This window comes from Paroedura picta, chromosome 7 (genome assembly GCF_049243985.1).
Source record: "Paroedura picta isolate Pp20150507F chromosome 7, Ppicta_v3.0, whole genome shotgun sequence".
Lineage (NCBI taxonomy): Eukaryota > Metazoa > Chordata > Lepidosauria > Squamata > Gekkonidae > Paroedura > Paroedura picta.
In genome coordinates, this window is record NC_135375.1 from 68,372,040 (window position 1) to 68,387,831 (window position 15,792).

The window sequence follows — 15,792 nt, forward strand, 5'->3', positions numbered from 1 at the left end:
CCCCTCCCCCCCCCCAGTCCTCCTCGAGCCTGCTTGTTAAGATGGGTGTTAATGTCACTTCCAGGAGGTGTGGCAGGGAAGCACAACCAGCTGACATCATTTCTGGGGTGCCTTGAAGTCTGAAAACTTATTTCAAGGTTCCTCCATGATCAAAAGGTTGAAAAAGGCTGATCCAGACACTGACATGAAGAAGCACACATACTGATATTAGCCACAAAATTGTAGCTTGAGTTCTTCAAGGCAACTATGTCACCAATAATAATTATAGTGATGTCCACACTTGAAAAGAAGTTAAAAGACTTCTGCAAGGAGGGCCCAAGCATCATCTTCTCTGGGCTTAGCAGAGACTTGTAACCCCACTTCAACCCATCTATACAGCTTCAAGCATTATGAAAGCAAATCATTTTAATTTTTGAAATTATGTACAACAACTGAATCACAGTATCTGACTTGAAGAGTGAACCAGACCCCCCCCCCCCGCTCCATCCCACCAGACACTCAGGCTCTGGTAAAGTATACAATTTCCCCCCTCATTCCCTCAGCTTTGGGCTTGGTTACATATGTTTCTCATCAACACATATTGAATCAGACGATGGTGTATACAGTGTTACCTTTCAAAGTAACACTGTGCTCAAAAGAAAGTCCCCAATGAGAAATCTGTTGCTGTTGTGGAGTTCAAATTCATCTAGGCCTACTATCTTCTTTATTTTTATCAGCATGCAACAGCACACAAGAGTCACAACTGATCTGTTTGAACAGCAGGCTGTTCTATTGCATATATGGTTCAGTATCTTTTTTTCTTTTTTAAGCTTAGTCACTGCCTGGCACCAAATTGAAGGGTTGCAGAGATACAACACAAAATCACCCACTCAGCCTCTGACATGTATTGAAAGTTATTGACCCATGTATGAAAATTTCTGTTAACTGCTATATTTTTTTCTGAAAAAAATTCAGTATTTATGAATGAATACTTACTATGTTTGCTATAAAGAAGCTGCACGCTGCTGAGCTGGATGTCGAATTTATCATACGCTCTTGCCATAATTTCTTCAAGAGTGCTTTCTTTGATTTTCACATCTAACAAGTTAGATCGACTTTTACTTGTCATCTTAAGAAAAAGAAGTTAGTATTCAGAATTTCAAAGATTTTTTTTTAAAAAACATGATCAACCTAAGGGACTGCCTCTCCAAGTATGCTCCCCCAAAAGCTTTATGCTCAGCTAACATGAACGGGATAGTGGTACCCAGCCCCAAAGAAATTCATCCAGCCTCAACAAGAAAACATAACGGCCCTGTTGGAGCTCATACAGTTTCACAGGGCCTGTAAAACAGAGCTTTTCTGCCAAGCCTACGGTTGAGGCCAGTTAAATAGCTTACATCTAAATTGGCCTCTCTTCCACATGGCACCCTACCCAAAGTCCTAGGGTTCTGACTTTAGGATTTTTTTTTAGATGCTTAAATTTAACAACATTTTAGCATGGTTTTAATGAGATTAACTGTATTACAATGCATTGGGCAGAGGGTGGATTATAATTTCAAATAAATAAATTAAATATTTTTGAAAAGATACATCCACAATTAAATAAAAACTATAAAAATACACTTAGTATGACATCCTATCTTTTAATTGCCAGCACAAGATAGCTCAAAGGAATGTTTTGAGGAACATTATTAATAATGTGATTCTCTCTTTATCATGCCACATGTAAGCATACCATCCAAATCGTCTATCAAAACCCTCAAGATCTAATAGTCTGTATCCTGCAATGTCACCCATTCTTTAATCCAAACTAATTTAACAGCCTTATGATATAGATATAGGTTTGGAAGAGATAGCCCACCTCTTTCCTTTGAATCTGATAAGATTCTAAAACTAATTCTTGGTCTTTTCCCTGCCCAAACAAAATTTTGAATATCTTTCTGCCATACATAAAGATTTTAAGAATCATTTTGTAAGAAGAGCCTTACTGCAGACATGGAATAAATATAAAGTTAGGTTAGAGAGGTGTACCCCACTTTGGATTTCTCCTAAAGGCCCATTATGCACGGCCGCCGAAACGGCGATTTCGGGTCACATGGAAAACGCGGAGGGGGAAGACCGGCACACCGGTTATGCACGGGGTGGGGCGCGACGGCGGCAAAACCCAGAGTAACCGATTATGCACGCGGCGATCCGGGCGCCGCTTCTGGTTGCGCCCCGGTCACCCGGAAGCTGCGCTTTCTTCCGCGTTTCACTGACGCGGCTTTTTCGGCGGCATGCACCGAAGCTGCAGCCGGTTGCAGCCGGCTCCGTGCATTATCGGTGATTTTAGTCGCCGCCATTCCACCCCGAATGTGCGCTAAAACCCCCGTGCATAATGGGTCAAAGAGATAGTTAAAAGACCAGAAAAGAATATGAGAGATCAGTGGATTAGATACAGAGATATTTTGACTAACTCAAAAGAAGGCACTAAAATGTTGAGGTGGGAAGAAATGTCTGAGGCAGTAGATGGATGGTTTCAGTACCACCAGCTATATGAATGTTTTAAGAGAGACAAAGCAACGGGCTTTAGTTTTAAGAAATTCAGATTTGAGATAGAGATAATAGACAAGGATGAGAAACTTATATCAAAGCCTTATAAAATGTTATTAGAGTGGGACACGGAAAGTGTTAAATTAGTCATGGTTAAGTGGGCCAAGGATCTAGGCTATCCAATAGATATGGAGACTTGGGAACATTTATGGAAGAAACAAATTAAGTTCTCATAGTTATGATTTGAGGGAAAATTTTTATAAAATGTACTTTAGGTGGTACTTAACTCCGTCAAAATTGGCAAAATGGTCTCAGGATACTGACAAGAGATGTTGGAAATGTAAAATAAATGAAGGCCACTTTTTCCATATGTGGTGGAGCTGCCCAGGGATGGTTACATTTTGGAATAAAATATATGTAGAACTTAAGAAAATGCTGGGTGTTAACTTCAAAAAGAAACCAGAACTATTTCTATTAGGTATAACGAGAGATGAAATACCTAAAGAACTGAATATATTGTTATTGTATGCCTTAACAGCAGCCAGAATGGTGGTAGCAAAAGTTTGGAAAACAAAGGAGACCCCATCACTGGAGGATTGGAAAATGAAATTATTGGATTTTTCAAAAATGGCTAGACTCACAGCATTGTTTAAGGACACAAACCTAGAAAAGTATAAAAATCAATGGAGACCATTTTGGAATTATATGGGGAAAACATATATAAATTTGGAGTGGGAATCCTCAGTTGAGATTTAAATAGGAGGTTCAGAATTTGTTTATTTGCGTTTGTACAATATGTTGTATAAAGTGTTACTGGAAGTTTAATCATGTTTTATTGGAAGACTACAAGATTTATGTTATTATGGAAATGTATTATTAATAAAGTTACTAATATAGTAAAAAAATAATAATGTGATTCTCTCGAACTCTTACAGTTCTGCATATTGCCTACTATCAATAACCACAGTTAAAGTTTTATTTCTTCAAAATCTCTTTCTATTGTTTACAACTTTTCATTATGTAAGCAAATGTTTAGGAACCAAAGAATAAAACCAAAATACTGAAAATGAGAAATAATTGTTATTTAAAATGAATGTTGTAAATAAAAGCCAAAAGTAATAAATATGAGATAATATATTGGTATTCGAGTTTTACCTTTAAGTGACCAAGATCTAAGAGTAATTTATCAGATGTTGGTTCATAGAATCCGTTTTTTGGAATAATGACATAGGACGCCATAAGGTTTATTTTTAAATCTAGAACTTTCTGTGTTTCTATAATGTACACCAACCCTAGAAAAATGTTAGAATAAAAACAATCTGCAATGAAAGACCATAAGAATACAACAACAAAGAATTGTGCTTAAACAGAATTACTAGTGGGGGAAAAATCAGCATAATAAAGACCTTGTATACAGTTCAGGATTGTTTAATTCCATTCAAATAGGATGGCCAACATGTAGTAGTATTCTTTAGGGCTACTTAACACATGTCACTTTCCCAAGCCAAGATACTATTTCTATACAGAAAACTACAATGCCATGATGTACAAACTTCAAGTATTTATTGTATTGTAACTACATTGTTTTAACCTATATTTTTTCAAAATCTAATTTACAAAGTGTTTTACTTGTACCTGTTGCTGTCTTCTCACGGAATTCTTCCAATTTCATCAAAGTTGCTGAGGTTAGTTGCTCCAAATGAACATCACTAGGGGGTCGGAAAAAATCCACTAAGCTGTTTACAGTCATCTGAAAAGTGTATAAAAACAAAGGCATATATAGTCAATGTAGCATTGAACATACACTCACAATCACACAAATGCAATCACACACACACATAATAATAAAATAGGTTTGTACTTACAGCATCATATATTATTTCCAAGGGCTGCGATTCTACTCTTAACTTCTGATTTGCACTTTCATCTAAAGGATTGGTCTCAAACATTATAGTGAAGAGTGAAGTATTGTTTTCTGAATGGACTGTTCGAGAAGACAGTAAACAGGGTATTACTCTTCCTTGAGCCATTCCCTGTACTTCAAATGCACTTACACTTGATTCAAATCTGTATAGAGTATAAATAAAAGTATAAAAACCTATGTGCATGACGTTACTACAAAAATACCCGTTCTCAATTGTATGTGTTATGCCCATTATTTTATGAATACCTGCTAGTATTTAAAACAGAAAAAGAACATCTGACTTTTATGCCATTTATGCCATTTATGACATTTACCAGTATAATAGCATACATGGCAAAACTCATAACATTTGGGATAATCGTCTGTTTACAATTTAATTATCTATTATATTTAGCAATATTTATACTATTAATTTCTTGCACAAAATATTAACTAACACGAGAGGCAAAAGAAGAAGAGTTGAAAAATGTAGGCAAATAAAGCACACTATAAAACCGTAAAGCCAAAATCTAGCAGGTTAGTTGTGGCAAGCAAAATCTAGTTCTTCATTAGATTTGTGGCCTCATGGGTTCTTCAGCTCCTCTGCAAACAGTATTTCACTCCAAAAGCGTATTTATATCCCTGTATCTGTCAACAACATATAAATCCTAAGTCCTAAATTGGAGAATTACCAGTGATTTTTCCTTCTACATATTTCCTAAGTAGGACTTCAGACATGAGAAATGAGAACTCTTTGTTCCTACCCAAAAGCTGTTACTACTGACACAGCAATAATGCACCACAGACAAAGATGTATTCCTACCTAACTAAAGCAGAGTCAGAACCACTTCCTGGTGAAGAAGCAAGAAATACACTCACAGGTAAATAACATCACCACTCTTCCATATCAGACATCACCCAGAAGCTGGATATAGTGAAAGAATACTCTAAGTGTCCTGGAAAGATTTCTGATACACCAACTAAAAACTGACTGAACTCGGGCGGAAAAGTGATTCTTTAGTTTGGTTGAAATATGGAGAGAAAAATAGACAGATGTGCTTTCTTGTCATATGGTGACTCTAGAATGAATTACACAGGAGGCAACATCTCCCTCTAGGGAACAGCTGTCTGAAAGACTGGAATAATACAACTGTATCAGAGGTTTGGAACTTTGTTACCCTATAACCAGCCCTGGACTGGGAGACATAATTTTGAAACATACACACACATGCTCTTTTGTGACTTCTCAGGGAATAGTATGTCTAAGATTGTGGAAATAACAAGCGGACTCACATAAAGTACCCCGGTTCTCTTGGGAGCCCAAAAGCTTCCCTAACAAGTCAAGTCAGATTTTATTGCATGTAGCCATAGGTCATTACAATACAAAAGGAAAATATAAAAGGATTTAAAACATTTCAAATCAGTAATAAAAAGAATGTGTAATCTCAGACAACAATCATTTAACATCATAAAAACATTTTCAGACTACGTATGTCCACCTATCCTAAAGCTCCTCTAGGTACTTGTTCTCTGCAGCACCACTCTGGCCCTTATTTTCTTTGCTGCAAGGGCAAATAATGACATTTTGTTAGAAACAAATGAATTAGTATCTGCTAACAAAAACACAAGTTTTTCCTGGTCGGATTTATCATTTAGCCCATCTAGTAGGCCAGCTAGAAATTTGGCCCTAGGATCTGTATACAATGGGCAAGTGAGAATGTAATGTGGGAGATCCTCCAGGACTAAAGCTCCACAAATACAGAAGCATTGACCTTTTGGTATTTTATGGTATCGCCCACTCAGTACAGCTGTTGGCATTGTTTGAAATCGCATGGAGGTAAAAGCTACTCTAAGACTATGAGTTGAAAGATAGACTAGATAGGAAGATCTCAAATGGTTTGTTTTGAATAATTTGTACCAGGGTGAACTTTTAGATTGCAGGATTAATGATCTATCAATCAAGGCATCTGAGATAAATACCCAGTCTCTGAGTTGGTTATTATCTCCTGAAGAGTTTAACAGGTCATCTGGGATGGAATAATGTGACAAAATATTATTTAAAAGTCTGGAGCGAGAAGGATCATTGGCCAACAAAAGCTTAAAAGATTGTTCACTAAGTGAATTTGAACTTGATGTTCCATGCTTCCATTTCTTGCATACTTTTACAATGGCCAAATGTATGCGAGCCCTAATTGACGGCAGGCCAGTTTCTGCTCTGATAAGAGCTGCTGATGTTCCCTTTGGAAGGACTAAGATGCGCCTGAGAAAAAGATTTTGAATAGTTTCTAAGCTGGTAATAATATCTTCCTTCCAACCCCAGATTTCAGCAGCGTACAAGAGGTGAGGGACGACCTTGTTAGTAAATAGTTTCAAGGCTGGGTCTATAAGATGTCCTCCCTTTGTGTAGTAGAATCTCAGAATAGACCCAGCTTACCTCAGTGCAGAGGACTTGATGGTTTCTAGGTGTGCATTCCAATTCAGGGTCTCTTTAAATGTGACTCCCAGATATTTGAAAGAGCTACATTGTACAATAGGGTGCCCGTGTATACTCCAGTGTGATTCTTTGGGTCTTTTTCTAAATACAATTACTTTTGTCTTCTCATAGACCCATTATGCATGGGGGGAATAACGCACATTCAGGGTGGAACGGCGGCAACTAAAATCACCGATAATGCACGGAGCCGGCTGCAACCGGCCACAGCTTCGGTGCATGCCGCGGAAAAAGCCACGTCAGTGAAACGCGGAAGAAAGCACGGCTTCTGGGTGACCGGGGCGCAACCAGAAGCGGCGCCGGGATCGCCACGTGCATAATCAGTTACTCTGGGTTTTGCTGTCATCATGCCCCCTCCCGTGCATAACCGGTGTGCTTCGCGTCTTCCCCCTCCGCGTTTTCCATGTGACCCGAAATCGCCATTTCGGCGGCTGTACATAATGGGCCATCATTAATGTTGAGTGACTCCTCCTTGCAGTATGCACCTAATTCTTGCAACAGCCTTCTTAGTCCTATTTTAGTAAAAGAAATTAGGGCCATGTCATCAGCATACAATAAAATGGAGATTTTTTGTTGGCCAAGAGATGGTGGAAAAATATAGGGACCGGAAAGCCTCTTAACTATGTTGTTTATATACAGATTGAATAGGAAGGGAGCCAATACACAACCCTGTTTGACTCCTTTATTTGTTGGAATTCTGTTAGTTAAAGATCCTGATGTTCCTACCCTGATTTGGGCATGTGTGTCTGTATGTAACTCACGTAATAAAGAGAGTAGCTGTCTGTCAATGTTTGTTCCTGCTAACTTTGACCATAAGTGGTTTCTATCAATGGAATCAAAAGCTGCCGCCAGGTCAACGAATGCTACATATAATGATTTTGTTGGGCCATTTATACCAGAAAAGGCTAGTTGATATAAGGTTTGGCAGTGATTAACTGTACTAAGACCTTTTCTAAAACCTGCTTGTTGGGGATGTATAACCTGATTTTCATTCACCCAGTCTTCCAGTTTATGTAGCAAAAACTTGCTATACAATTTTGCTGATATATACAACAGGCTTATTGGTCTGTAATTTTGTGGATCCGTTCTGTCACCTTTCTTAAAAATAGGGACAATAATACTCAACTTCCATCTAAGATGGCATTAGACCCGATTCATTTATCTGTGTAAAAACTTTGGCTAGCATAGGTGCCCACCATTCTGAAAAGGCTTTAAACAAATCTGGTGGAATCAGATCTTCCCTGGGCACTTTTCCAGAGGTCAGTGAGAAAATTAACCCCCTAATTTCTACCTCTGTTACTGGGGGCCAAACTGGAAGGTCTAAGATGTCAAGGAAAGTATTTTGCATCTGTGACATGTTTGGTGTAGATGAATTAGCTCCAAAAACCTTGCTAAAATACTCAAACCAAACTTTCCCTGGGATTTGTGCTTCAAATTGACGCAGTGAACTACTTAAACCATTAGAGACCAGTTCCCAGAACCGAGGATCATTCTTTTCATAGACTGCCAGTTCCAACTGATTCCATAACTGTCTAGCATGATCCATTTTCTTTTGTTTAAGTAGGCGTTTATATTGAGATCTGAGTTGAAGAAGATTGGACATTAAAACACCAGTGTTACCACGCCTGACCTGTCTCATGCAAGAAATCAAGGCTTTTTTGAATGCTTTGCATTCTTGATCAAACCATCCATTGCTTGTATAAGGTATAGCTTTTACTGGTCTATTGTTTATTAACAGTGGTTTGAGGCGATTGACTATAGTCTCATAGCATTTAATAGCGTCATTACTAGGATGTAAAAGATGTAATCGCAGGGACTCCCATTCTAAATTTTTTAAGGTTTGAAGTAATTTGTTGTTTAGTTGTTCAGACCATTCAGCTCTTCTGAAACCTGGAATGGTATCTTCTGCAAAACCTCGTACTAGTTTCAGTAGGATATCATCACTAGTATACAACAATAGTCTCAGAGGACAATGATCACTCCAAGGCAATTACCGACCTCTAAATAAGATACTAAATTCAATAAACTAGGCGATATAGCAATATAGTCAATTGTACTTGCCCGACAGGTTGACAGATAGGCAAAGGTACCACCGGTTGTGTCATAATTGGTACCATGCAAAACATGTAAATCAAATAAAGAAAGAAATTCCAAAAATTTCAAACCAAACTTATTAACAATTACATCCTTTGATAAACGGTCCAGAATGGTAGCATGGAGAGCAATTTGGGCATTGGTCTCTAGTCTTATATCTCTAAAACCAGACCCTATTCGAGCATTAAAATCACCACAAATAATAAACTGGGCTTTTGGATAGTGGTAAATCAAAAATTCCATTATAGTGGCCAATGAGTCCCAGGGATTCTCCTTATCCTGATCTAAGGAACTCTTGGGTGGTTTAAGTCAACATTTACTAATATCGCTAAACCTCCACTACCCCGGCCCTTTGGGCTGATCCTAACTGCTGGGACTGAAAAGGCTTGATAACCTTGGAGGGTGGGGGAATCAGATTCTTGGGACCAGGTTTCTTGGAGACATAGGATATCATGGCCCTGTAAAAAGGTTAAAAAATCTGAGTCGTATAGCTTGTTCTTCCAACTTCCAAGATTCCAGGATAAAATTTTTAGTTGTCAATCCAGTTTAGAGATAGTATTAAGGTCACCATCATGATCTAAAAAAACACAGCCGTTTTTTGAAGATATTATGGAGTCAGGGTTAGTCTGCTGGTTTATTATAATCTCTGTCTCCATCTTGGTCTGTGAACAACTGAGTGATACACTTTTGGGCTTTCTGGTATTTCCAGTAGCTATTTTGGGAGGAAGTGAAAGTGGGGGAGCTGAATCTGATGGATAAGAGTCTATTGTTTCACTTGTCGGCTTTACTACTGGCGCCTTTGGAGACAACTCATTTTTTGTACTTAGAAGTTTTTGTCTTAGGTGATCCAGTCTATCAGTGATCTCAGTTTGTTCAGCAGGTGGGAGGGCTGAGAAGGAGTTGACTAAATTCTCTTCTATGGAATAATCGGGAATACTTCCCTAACAATGTCTTTATTATTTGGCTTCTTGAGGGTTCATCTCAATTCTGGCCATGATTAATGAATGAGGATTGCAGGACAATAGTCAGCCTTCTTGGATAATCCAGGAATCTGCATTTGTCAACAGACATTAATCAGCTTTGCCACTCACGTAGTTCAATCATCTCACCCAGATGTGCCCCACCCCATCCCCCATGAATCAGTCTGGTATCCACCATAAGCCCTAGGAATTTCTAAATGGACCTGGCACAGTGCAAACTTCCAAAGAGGGATTTCTTCTAACTGTAGTCCTAAAGCAGTGGTCCTTTTATCACCGGGGACCACTTAACGCCCAGTCACCGGGGACCACTCAACGCCTTTTACTGAGGCCCGGGGGGGAGTAGTTTACTCATCTACTCTCAATCACTGCCGTAATGCTCTCTGATCGCTATGGTAATGTTTAAATATCCCTTCAAAATAAGATACAGACATGCCACAACAATGAACATAAGGAACATTTTATTTTCATGGAAATTTTAACTCATGACAATGACAAATCACTGGGAACCCTGAGCTTGTTTCTCTGCAACGAGATAGTCCCATCCTGGGAGTGATGGGAGACAATGACACCCGAAGTGTGCTGTAAAGGGCCGGGGGGGATGAAGTAAAGGGCCGGGGCAGGGGGAAAAGGCATCCTTCAGGGCCCACCTCCAATTAGTCGAAGGACCACATGTGGTCCGCGGCCCACAGGTTGGGGATCGCTAAAGAACATATGCTGACCAGTCCCTTGCTCTGTTCAGGGCATCCATGGTAGGCAAATTGCTAGCTTTGATTACTTGAGATTTTTTGGTCTCCAATTATCATACTAATACTCCTGCCACTGGGGAAATTTTTGGTATGGAAGGGTTCAGTAAATCAGAAGTCCTTCAGTGGAATTTTCTAAGTCCGAAACAATTAAACAGATCATTTGCTATAAAAATACTGCAGATAAGTATTTATCAGACTTTGAAAACATTGGTCTCTTTCCATAAGAACAAAAGAAGAGCCCTGAAGGATCAGACCAATAGTCCATCTAGTCCAGCATCCAGTCGCACACAGTGGCCAACCAATTTCTCTGGAGGCCAAGGCCTTATCATGATGTTGCTTCCTGGATACTAAGATTCAGAGGTTTAATACCTTTGAATGTGGAAGCTGTCCTTAGTTACCATGGCTAGTAATTACTGATAGACGTATCCTCCATTAATCTATCCAACTTTAAAACTGTTTACTACTGCAGCCATCACTGAATCCTCTGGCAGCAAATTTCACATTTTAATCATTCTCTGGGAAAATAATTTTGGTAAGTAATAAAGCTTTTTGTTGTACTTGCTCATTTGATGTAAAAGGTTTGTAATACAAAAGGATATCACATCCCCAAGTGAAGAACAAGTTTTATATGTGTGTGTATCCCAGCATTACCTTAGTCTCTCTAACACAGAGGAGTCAGAGAAAAAAGGGAAAATTAGGGAGGGGCAGTTTATAAACCAAACAAATATAATAATAATAAAAAATAAATCCTTTGGTCATTGAGTGGTCATTTATACTATTAGTATAACTGGGCCTTTCTTTTTTCTCAAACTGAACAATACTACCAACAGTACTACTATAAGCCTATATTCCAATGCAATCCTCAGCAGAATTATACCATTTTAAACCCAGTGACTTTACTGGACTTAGAAGGCTGTAACTTAGTTTAGAACTGTACTGTAATTATTTATTTATATTATTTTCTCATATTTGCCTGTGCTCAAAGCAATGTACAAATCATAATCTTTAACCGCCCCTGCGGTATTAAATAAAAGGGTAAGGCCACCTGGGGAGGAGTTATGGCGGGCCCTGTCCAGGATAAAAACTCAGAGGGCCCAATCAGGAGCCGCAAAGCGGCTCCTGATTGGACCCTCTGAGTGTCCATCCAGGGCCAAGCAGCCAATGGGGAGGTGCGCAAAGCGCCTTCCTATTGGCCCCTCACCAGGACAGACCAAAATTCCATTCACCCAGCCCAGTCTGGTTGCCAGTCTGCTCCTAACCACCGCAGGGAGAGGAGGTCAGTAGGGCTGCCAAGGGGGATGAGAACAGAGACTACGCCAGCCCTTTTTGCCCCAAGGCTGTCCTAACTATCATGTCCAACTGCAAATTGCCTCAGAACCCTGACAGAGCTGGCAGGAGGCTGCAGAGTGCTCCCCCTCCCCCCCCTTCAGGCCTGCTGCGAAGGAGCCTCTGACAGGCCCTGACTGAGGCTTCCCAAGAGCAATGCAGGGGAGGCTAAGGGCATTCCTTTTGAGGGGGGGGACTTTCCCCTTCTGCCAAACAGCTGGCTGACAGGGAGGCCACAGAAAAGCCCCTTCCCACTTAAAATACTGCTCTGCCCGGAGGTTAGACACAGCCAAGCCATGTGTCTTTCTTCTTTGCAACTCTCTGCAGATTTGAGGCCACTGCACAGCGTTATTCTGCAGAGGAAACTGGCTCTTTTGTCTCCTGTTTCATCTGCGCAACAACCCTGTGCAGTAGGCCTCAAGTCTTTCAATTCAACAACAACCTGTGTGGGAAGCCTTAAATGTTTCTTCTCTACCACAAACCTGTCCAAAGTAGCCCTTTCTGCCTGGGGAGCTGATCTTTATACTTTGCAGGTGAGCTGTAATTCCAGGAGCTCTCCAGGCCACACCTGTAGGTTGGCTACCCCTGGGTTGGAAATATTCCTGGAGGTTTGGAGGTGGGACTTCAAAATCATACAATGCCTCAGAGTCCAGCCTTCAAATGAGCCATTTTTGCCTGCAGTTGGTAGGGAGTGGTGCAGGAGTGTCCCTCCTGGCCTATGGGTTATGGCCAGCCCATACCAGCAACTGTTTGTATTCTGGGGAGCAGACAGGCAGACCAGCATCAGTCCTGTGAGTCTGGAAAGTGCAGGAAGATCTAAATAAATATTTACAGCCTGAAACTGTAAATAGATAACAAGTAAATGTCTGGAGACACATAGTAACTGAAATTACTTATTGGCCTGGCAAATAACCTTGTGCTGGCAAATAAAATAAACAGTATAAAAAACCTTACTAAGGTCAAGACTGCTGTGCACAGAGAGTCTTCCTCTTAAGGTTGCCAGCTTCCCTGTGAGGCTCACTACCCCACCTCCCTCATGTGGAGTCTGCTATGGGGAGAGAAAGGGAAGACGATTGGAAAATGCTTTGACACACCTGAGGCCTGCTGGGTCACTGTGGCCCATTCCCAGTTCTCTCAGATCTCTCACAACCCCACATACCTCACAGGTTGACTATTGTGGAGAGACGAATGGAAAAGGTGTTTGTAAACCGCTTTGAGACTCCTTTGGGTAGTAAGCAACAGGGTACAAAAATCCGTTCTTCTAAGGAGCAACCATGAAAGAAGCATGTGGGCACATAACATTTTACCAACAGTGAAAACATGGGAGACAGAAGGAACAGAGTGGACACCTGTGTACTGTGACTATCCCATGTATATTAGGGCATTTCGGTGAATGTGGCCTCATTCACACAAGAAAGGAAATGACGCAGAACTGGGGGGAATTGGTTGTCATGTAATCTTCCCCTAAGAAGAGTCTCCAGTCTGATTTTCCCTTCACATATCTGAGGACATGGCTCTGGAAAGCTCATCTGTAACCACTATGCCAAAATTCCCAAAGGTCAGTCCTCTCCCACACTCAACGAACATTCCACACCACAGGTTCTTGATACCCATATCTCCACACCCATGCCCTCATTTGCCACCATGCCAACACAACCTCCCACACAACACACACATTCAACCCCATGCCCTTACAGACTGGACAACTCCTCCCCTTCCTCTTCCCACTGCCAAGCTCTAGTGCCCGTTGTATTCTTGGATACAACGGGCTTTGCCCCTAGTCACAAAATAAAACAGTAAAAACAATACACCAGCATTTAAGCATTAACATGATTAAAGAACCATAGAAATACATGTTAAAACCAACCAATATTTTAATAGTCGTATCATCCAAAAACCAAATGAATCAGGAATCCTACATTCCTGATGAAAAGACAAAATGAAAGAGGCTTTCCACAATTGCTCTCAGGGGAGCATTCCAGAGAGCAAGCACCACAACAGAAAATACCCAAACTTTCACTGTTATTAATCCTATCTGACGGGGCAATTGAGCCTGCACAGCAACATTTAATGGGAGAAATAGTCCAAGTGTGCTCCAGGTCAAGAAAGGCTTTAAAAATTAACAACAGTACCTTGAATCAAGAAGAGGTGTTGATTCTTATATGCCACTTTTCTCTACCCGAAGGAGTCTCAAAGTGGCTTACACTTACCTTGCCTTTCCTCTCCCCACATGAGACACCCTGTGAGGTGGGTGAGGCTGAGAGAGCCCTGATACTATTGCTTGGTCAGAACAGCTTTATTAGTGCTTTGGTGAGCCCAAGGTCACCCAGCTGGTTGCATGTGGGGGTTTCTAAAGTTTTAAAAAATTGGCAGTAAGTGAAACTGGTGCAGAACAGGTGCTATATGCCCAGGTTGAGTTGCCCAATTCACAGGGTAGAAATACTCTGTCAGCTGAAGTTTAAGTGTCTCATTTACAAGAAACTGAAACAATCAGATTTTTAATTTATTATTTACATATATATCCCGCTACTCCCAGTAAACTGGCTCACAGCGGCTAACAATTCATATCTCATAAAATACCCCATAAAACAAAAATTAAAAACCCCCAAAGATTTTACATAACCGTTAAGATAGCTATTCACTATATAAAACCTTTCACCTGCGACTTGCATCTACGGATTCTATCATAGCTAGTTATTAGTGCTCTAGATTTAAACTTGGGGTGAGTTGTTATCAACTGGGCCTGGTCTAATACCAAGCCCAGGAAGCAGGAGACCAGGGGGAAGGAACCCAACAGATACCCTGGGACTGTTTTTTTTTTGCCCAACCTCAACCAAATGCCTAGCGGAAGAGCTCAATTTTGTAGGCCCTGCAGAACCTCGAGTGTTCCGTAAGGCCTACAGCTCTTCAGGGAGCTCATTCCACAAGATAGGGGCCAGGACTGAAAAGACTCTGGCCCAGGTCAAGGCTAGGCAAGCTTCCCGAGGCCCTGGGATCATCAGCAGATTTGTACCTGTGGGGGGCATAAGGAGGCAGGTGGTCCCACAAGAAAGTAGGGCCTAAGCCGCATATAGCCCTAAAGGTTAAAACCAAGACCTTGAACTTGATCCAGAAGCAGACTGGCAACCAATGAAGCTGCCTCAGCAGAGGCTGGATGTGAGTCCTCTAAGATGATTCAGTGAGGACTTATGCAGTCGCATTTTGTACCAGCTGCAATTTACAGGTCAGGGACAAGAGTAGGCCTGCGTAGAGTGAGTTGCAGAAGTCTAATCTGGAAGTGACTGTTGCATGGATCACTATGGCAAGGTGTTCGGAGGACAGGTAGGGTGCTAGTAGCCAAGTCTGATGTAGGTGGGAAAACGCCAACTGGGCTACCCTAATGATCTGAACCTCCATGGATAGTGAAGCATCAAAGACCACTCCCAGATTCCTGGCTAGGGGGCACAGATGTTAGTTGTACCCTGTCCAGGCAGGGAAGGTGCGCTTCCTGCTCCTACCCCCAATGGCCCAGCCATAGGACCTATGTTTTGGAGGGGTTGAGTTTTTGGCGACTCTTCCAGATCCATCCAGTCACTGCTTCCAAACAAATGGCAAATGACTCAAGGAGGACATCTGGCCTGTCGTCCATCAGGAGATAGAACTGGGTGTCATCTGCATATTATTATTATTATTATTATTATTATTATTATTTATTTGATTTGTATGACCGCCGGTCTCGGAAACCGGCTCGCGGCGGTTCAC

General features: G+C 41.0%; 1 protein-coding gene across 3 annotated transcripts in view; it reads right to left on the bottom strand.

Annotated features, from left to right (window-relative positions):
* The window catches only part of VPS13A (vacuolar protein sorting 13 homolog A), a 181,439-nt gene that overhangs the window by 111,472 nt on the left and 54,175 nt on the right, over positions 1-15,792 (bottom strand). For 2 of the 3 annotated variants that reach the window (XM_077344731.1, XM_077344732.1), the window contains 4 exons: positions 4,377-4,578; positions 4,147-4,261; positions 3,667-3,803; positions 976-1,108 (listed from right to left, as the gene is read on the bottom strand). In XM_077344731.1, coding sequence (XP_077200846.1) covers positions 976-1,108; positions 3,667-3,803; positions 4,147-4,261; positions 4,377-4,578 — 587 coding nt within the window. The remainder of the gene's footprint in view (positions 1-975; positions 1,109-3,666; positions 3,804-4,146; positions 4,262-4,376; positions 4,579-15,792) is intronic. The other variant, XM_077344733.1, reaches the window with a different exon arrangement.